General features: G+C 38.1%; 1 protein-coding gene and 2 pseudogenes across 2 annotated transcripts; 1 reads left to right on the top strand and 2 right to left on the bottom strand.

The window, feature by feature from the left end:
- Nucleotides 1–742: 742 nt before the first annotated feature.
- On the top strand, nucleotides 743–3,608 carry LOC111023405 (uncharacterized). The gene is made up of 3 exons (XM_022300832.2): nucleotides 743–918; nucleotides 1,001–1,214; nucleotides 3,328–3,608. The coding sequence occupies exons 1-3, from the start codon at nucleotides 855–857 to the stop codon at nucleotides 3,383–3,385; spliced, it is 336 nt and encodes a 111-aa protein (XP_022156524.1). The 5' UTR covers nucleotides 743–854; the 3' UTR covers nucleotides 3,386–3,608.
- A 446-nt stretch (nucleotides 3,609–4,054) lies between these two features.
- On the bottom strand, nucleotides 4,055–6,632 carry LOC111023387 (protein AUXIN SIGNALING F-BOX 2-like; annotated as a pseudogene). Its single transcript, XR_015792900.1, has 4 exons — nucleotides 5,959–6,632; nucleotides 5,179–5,674; nucleotides 4,307–4,988; nucleotides 4,055–4,263 (listed from the first exon to the last, which is right to left on the bottom strand). The product of XR_015792900.1 is annotated as a protein AUXIN SIGNALING F-BOX 2-like (transcript).
- On the bottom strand, nucleotides 4,940–5,115 carry LOC148209491 (U2 spliceosomal RNA; annotated as a pseudogene).
- Nucleotides 6,633–7,240: the final 608 nt, after the last annotated feature.

The following is a 7,240-nucleotide window of genomic DNA, read 5'->3' as shown; positions in this document are numbered from 1 at the left end:
ACAAATCTTTGGTAAGCTATATTAAAAAATTAACTAATTTTTTTATTTATCTATTTAGATCAAAACTATAATACAGTTAGTAATCACGACTCAATCCATAAACTCATTGTCATATAAATAAATAAATACAGATCATGTATTCAATGTAATAATAATAGTAACAGTTTTGTATCTCTGACCAAACAATAGGAATCAATTTGAAACAAAGTCCAAATTATAGATATTAAATTAAAATTTAAAATAATAACTAAATTGAAAATCACCTGTCAACCTAAACATAACTCAAACATAAAGACCAAAGCGAGAATAACTCAACGACATATATCTCTACAACAAACTCAATTAGTATTAAATTTTCATACATGTCCATAAAATTTTCACATATCTTGAAAATACATTTGAGTTATTAACCAAATTTAAAAAATAAAAACAAAAATTTCAAAACATTTTTTTTTGTTTTTAAAATTTGACCTAAATTTTGAAAATATTTACAAAGACTATATAACAAAATAAAAAGTAACCTAGATAAAAGTAATATTTTTAAGTTTAATTTTTAAAAATCAAAAACCAAAACGAAATGTCATTATGATTTTTTTTAACGATATTTCTAAAATATACATCATTATAAAAATTTTATCGATATTTTCATCGACATTTTAATATGCTAGAGTTCAACATTTTCATACATGGGAGAACGAACTCTTAAAAAAACAAAACAAAAAACAAAAATAAATTAGAAAAAAAAAATCCTTAGAGACGAAGAAAAGAAAAGACCCACCACGTGAAGCAAATAGAAAGCCAGATTGCAGCTCCTCCATTTCCATCTCCGCCGCTTCTCCGACGAACGCAGAATTATGAGTTACTCTTACGCCTACCACCACCACCACCAGCCGGAATCCTATCCTCCGCCTCCTCCCGGTGAGATTTCTCCTCCTCCTTTTTCTTTCCTCTTTCAATTTCCCTTTTCTTTTCTCTCATTTTTGTTCTTCTCTCTTCACAGGCTCTGCTCCGCCGTATCCTCCGTCGCCGCCGCAGCCGCAGTCTGGGTATCCCGGCCCCCCACCGCACCAAGGCTACCAAGGCTATTTCTACGATGGATATCCGGCCCCGCCGGGCCCTCATCCTCCTCCTCCGCCGGGCCCTCCTCCTCCGCCTTATTATGATCACTATCACTACAATGATCGAGATGAATGCTCCTCCTTCCTTCATGGATGGTACGTTTTTCCATTTCTTCAATTCGATTCAATTCCTATTGTGATTGATGATCATTTGTTCCGACGCCTTCGATTTCTATGCTTGTCCGTGTGATCTTGACGATTCTGCTTTTAAGTTAAAATCGATTGGATTGGAAGAGATTTGTGGATTTGTTTGCATTCGGAATTTTGGGAATTCTATTTTCCTTCCCACTGCTTGTATATGGCTGTTGACCTTCGTGAGCACCAAGGGGATTTTTTCTTTTTCTTTCATTTCGATGGGTTTCTTCTCCTACAATGTGTTTAGAAGTAATCTAGCATTTTCAATGCATTTGATGCACTCGATCGATCTAAGGATATTACAGAATCAGAAGGGGCAATCCTGAACCAACCATCTTCATTCTTGTTAACATGAAATAAGCAGCATTTTTCTTAGTTTAGGCAGCAAAAGGGAAAGGTAAATTGATCATGTATGTTTAATATTGGTGCACGGAGCATCAGATGCTACTCCATTAATGCTTCTTTATGATTCAATCCTTTGTTCCTCTTTGTTCCTCTTTTTCGTTTTATAGCTTTGATAAAACCAATTGAATTGGACTGTCTGTTTGTCAATCTCATTCTGGAAAATGTGGGGTCTATTATCTCTAATTTGTTCCCTTGCAATTTCGTTTTGCTTTTTATCTTTTGTTCATGTCCGCAGGGTGGAGTTGCCTCTTCTTGGTTCGTCTTAGGTTAAAATAATTATATAAAAAAATGTTAAGATTTTAAAGTTTGCTCCCCCATTATCTCTAATATTTGTTCCCTTGCAACTTGGTTTATCTTTTTCTCTTTTATTCATGTTAGCAGGGTAGAGCTGCCCCTTCTTGGTTCATCAAAAAATAGTTAAGATTTTAAAGTCCCCCAATTTTCAGAAGGGGAAAATTTTCTTACTGCCCTGCCTCTCTACTTTGGGTTTGCTTCTTTTCCTTGTTGGGTGGAGGACTTGTATAAAACTTGGATGCTTTTTTTTGGTGTTTTTTTTCCTCTCTTTTTCTAGATATTTGTGAGTGTCTGGGCCACCAGCGTATGTGAACTCATTGACCCTTATTCACCACTAGGGCAACCCATGATGTTCCCTTTTTGGGTGTTTATTTTAAAGAAATAAAAAGAAGAATATCCAACAAGCCTTACTTTCTAGCCATGGATAACTTTTTAGTACTTACCAAGCTTATGCCATGTTTTCCCATGGATGATCTCGTAGACAGCTGAGATATCTTATGCTTGGGAAGTTTAATTTTTTTATTTATTCATTCTTTTTTTTTTTTTAATTAGAAACCAAGAAAAAAATGAAAGAGAACAAATGAATAAGGCAAGGACTAAAAGCCTAAAACCAGGAGAGCACCAAAACTAAGTAGGGGCCCAATCAAAATAATGAGACCTAACAAGTAATTAGTCTGTAGAAATCAAAGCTCAAATGAGGCATTAAACCTAGCCAAATACCACACTTCCTCCCAAGAATCTTTCCCCCATCCCTGAAAATTCTATTATTCCTCCCTAACCAAAGACCACATAAAACTGCAAAGAAACTAGCATGCCATAAAATCCGGCCCTTATTCCAGAACAGAGTAAATAGAAGGGCATCCTCCACCATAGATCTACAATCTCTGCTCTTAGCCAAACGCACTTCAAACATTTGAACGAAGCTGTCCTCAAAGGATGTGATTTAGATCCTCAGCCGTGTTCCTAGAAAGACAGCACTACTATGGCCCGACTACAAAAGAAGAATGTCTCGCCATGCAGTCTAGGGTGTTCACCCTCCCAAGTAAAACTTGCCGACCATAGAATTTGACCTTCCATAACAAGGAGAACGAAAAGCAACCCAAAGGAGAAGGATCATTCAAAAGACGAAAAAAAGAGCAGCATGAGAACCCCCTAGTCAACCTTCATGTAGCATCTTTTAGCTTTTACTAACAGATATGGAAAACCTATAGAAATGTGGAAGCAAATATGGATTCATGAAGCCTTTATGATATCTGTGATAACCTTGAGCAAGCGAACATCTTTTCTGAATTAATTTGGTTCAATATATAAATATCAGTGTTCAATTCAACTAAATTTTGATTATGAGAAACATGAAACTTCCTTGGTTATGCAGTTTAGCTACACTGTGTTGTTGTTGTATGTTGGAGGAGTGCTTGGCCTGCTTCCGATAGACATTGCAAGCTCGGTGTTCTTCACTCACAGACCGTGCTGCGTTCATATCTTCTATTATGAATTAAGGCCTGTTTTCGCATCACTTGAAATAAAACTTGTAGTTTCCCAGGTTGTTTTATTGTAAAATCTATCTGTGTTGTTGTTTGATATCTAAAAGCTCTTATTTACTTGTACACATACCTAAACAATTAATAGTTAATATTAGTAGATTTGGATTCCCAACTGTTGTCATCCAGATTCAACTTCTCTAAGATTTTGATGCAAATTTTCTGGGGAGATTTTATATAGAAAGAAGGATATGCTATTTGAAACTGGTTTAATGCTCCTTAATCTTCTTCCTTTTTTTTCCCTTCATTTGGTATCTTGACTTATTATTTTTTGGTAGCAAATTACTGTTTTCTTTAACCTTTTGACTATATGATCATGAAGCTAAAACATCTGAATAAGCAATAATAAGCACAATCAGGCACTTTTTGGTATTACAATTTACAAGCAACATGTAAGTGTCCAATATCCTTTTTATTCTTTAGGGTAGTTCTGGAAATGAATTTATATGATTGATGAGTATTATTAATTACTACTATTAAGACTCTTCCTCTTGAAAATTTATCAGTTTGTTCTTTAACTTAGCATAAGTGTGTATATTTAATCTTTAAATATTAAAAAAAAAAAAAAAACTTAGGACCTTTGGTATGCCATCTGAATAAGTAATTCAAAAGCCAAGAGTTTCAATCTACAATGTCCACACAAACTTTGGTGCATCTTTCCTTGGCCCTACTAATGTACGGTAGAGATACATTTTTTCTACTCCCTTCCCGTCGCCATGGCCGAGTTTCGATGGATCATTCTCAACGATGATCTCCACGTTCGGCATCTTCTTCGCTAGAGTCTTGCAGCCACCAAGAGTAATCTCGCAGGACGATCCATTTCGATGGATCATTCTCAACGATGATCTCCACGTTCAGCCTCGGCATCTTCTTCGCTAGTCTTGCAGCCACCAAGAGTAATCTCGCAGGACGACATCCAAAGGGATCGCATTGTTTCATACTTCCCAACGTCCTGCAGAAGTGCCATGTCTCCGAATGGGCTGTCCATGATCTCGAGCTTGCGAAGTTTCTTGCAACCGTTAAGCACATGAATCATTCCCTTGTCAGTCCCCCCAGCAAATGCTAGGGAAAGCATTTCCAGATGCTTTGCGTATTCGCCAATGTAATAGAAGACCTGATCTGAAAGAAGGCCCGAGAGAGATAAACGTCTCAATCCTTTGCACGCTTGGACGATCGCCCCAAAACCTTCATCCAGTGGCTGATTGGTTACAGGGTCCGGATTCGTGGGGTTGGCGATGTACAACCTGAAGCGGATGAGGTTTGGGTTGTTCTTGGCCACAGTTACCAGGGCAGCATTGGTCATCTGATGGCAGAAGTATAATATCGAATGAAGTTTCGGGCAACCCATCGATATAGCAACCAAACCTTCTTCTGTGACAGCAACATTGCCAGCCCCTGCCCCAGAAATATCAGATGGGAAAACCCTCAACTCCTGCAATTCTTTACAAGTTGAAGCAACAACTTCCAGTCCTTTGTCTCCAATACCGTCCAGAATCTGTGGACATCGCCAAGAACATTTCTGGTCATTCAAAATATAAAAAATAGACCCAAATACACATCATATGCATATACTGATAAGAACAAATACTACACTTGATCTTAGCCAAAAGGTCGAAAGGTATGAGTGACATCATATACATATAATTGTTTATACTTCATATCATAGTAAGGTCACAAGATCATACCCATAAGCGTTGAAGCTTCTCGCAATAGCGAATGACTTTCACGAGCTCACTGCCATGAAGCCCGGGAGCATAGCTCAGGTTCAAGGATGTCAAATTCGAGCAAATGGGGTAAATTGAGGGCAGGCAGCGAGGAGAAACATCTAAAAATCCAGATAGACTCCTGATTGATTTGCATTTCAGAATGGTATTCTTGAGATTGTCATAGGTCTCAGAATCTCGATCGTGGACGTAAGACCCTGTTCCCAAGTCCACAAGTTGAGGAGCACGTATCAATATATTATGCAAGGTTTCGAGAGGCACTGCACGGTTCAGCCTTAAGCTCTTGAGGTTAGGAGATCTGGCGACAAGCCTCTCAAGAGCGCCCAGATTTACTTCTCCTCTGAGGCAAGCAAAATTCAGGGAGACAAGTGATGTGCAGTTCTCTGGAAAGCAGCTAAGCCAGTAACTACTATGGTCATCAATTTCATTCTCTTGCAGGTCCAGCTCCCTCAGATACCTAAACCATTCGGAAACAATACACATTAATACCGATGAATGGTTCCTACTATTATCAATCTACCGTTCTTTGAACAACACACACAGCAGCTAAACCATTCTGAAATGCTCCAAAGTCAAACTTAAAAACAACACAATAGACCATCCATCCATCCATCCTTGTAATGCTGAGTTCAGACAGAACAAAAAGGCATAGAAAACCAACATAGAGCAGATTTCTTCTATTACAGCCCAATAGGTAAAGATCAACAGATTCCTAAACAGAACAGAAAAGGGGGTTTTTACCTGCAATTGGAAGCAATGGCTGCAATGCCATTGGTGGTGAATCCTTCACATTTGAGGAGGAACAGGGAGTTGAAATCGGGGAAGGATCGGGAAAGGAGCTCGAGGTCGTCGTCGGTGACGACCATGCGCTTGAGGCGGAGCTCCTCGAGGGCGATCCGACGCTTGGCTAAGACTTGGATCCAAGGGTAAACGAAGCAGCCCCAATCATGAGGGACCCAATTGAAATCGGCGATATGGGGCTTCCCCTTCAGAGTTAGGGATTTGACGGCCGGGAATCTCCCGATGAGCCTCTCCGGCGTGATCGCATAGCAGTTTCCGACGAACACTCTGTGTTGCTAAATCTCTCAACTCTGTACCATAATTTGCACACCAGCGACACCGCGTTCCGGTCCCGGTGAGAGGTGACGTGTTCCAAAACCTGTTCTAGCACCCGGCCCTCCGCCTCCATACTCCGGCCCGCCGCCGGGCCCTCCTCCGCCCTATTGAATGCTCCTCCTTCCATTTCTTCGATTCGATTCAATTCCTAATATGATCGATGATCATTTGTTCCGACGCTTTCGATTTCTACGCTTTTGTCCGTGTGATCTTGGCGATTCTGTTTAGTGAAAATCGATTGGATTAGAAGAGATTTGGATTTGTTTGGATTTCGAATTTTGGAATTCTACTTTACTTCCCACTCACTGCTTGTATATGACTTTTGACTATCGTGAGCACCAACGGCTTCTTTTTCTTTTTCTTTTTCCTTTTTCTTTTGTCTTTTCTTTGCTTTTCTTTAACTTCTTGGTTCGAGGAATATGTCAATTACCGCTGAGCTATGCTCACTTTGGCGGAAGAATATGCAGTTTGAAACTTGGTTTAATGTTCCTTCATCATTCTTTTTTATAAGATCATATCTTCAGAAAGAGATTTTAAGGGTGAGCAATAATGACTACAATTCTGCCGACACTAACGTATAAGGGACTGTTTGTTAACATTTTTATTTTTTATTTATGTTTTTTAATTTCAATAAAGAAAAATAGAATTGTGTTATCTTCAATTCCAATAAATTCAATAATGATAAAACAAAATCTTTATTTAGGTAAGAACAAATTGAAACCAGAACCAAAAAAACAATAACAATGAAACTTGTTTCTTTTTTTGTTTCCAAAATTTCTATACCATTTTTAGAATGTTTTTAAAATATGAGAAATATATAACATAATTAAATAGTTATCAAATGTTTAAATTTCTTAATAAAATAAAAAACGAATAATAAGAAATGAGAAGGTTCTTTTAAGAGACC

This window comes from Momordica charantia, assembly GCF_013281855.1.
Source record: "Momordica charantia cultivar OHB3-1 chromosome 8 unlocalized genomic scaffold, Mcharantia_2.0 BLBB01000008.1, whole genome shotgun sequence".
Taxonomy (NCBI): Eukaryota; Viridiplantae; Streptophyta; class Magnoliopsida; order Cucurbitales; family Cucurbitaceae; genus Momordica; species Momordica charantia.
This window is presented reverse-complemented; position numbering and strand designations above follow the sequence as displayed.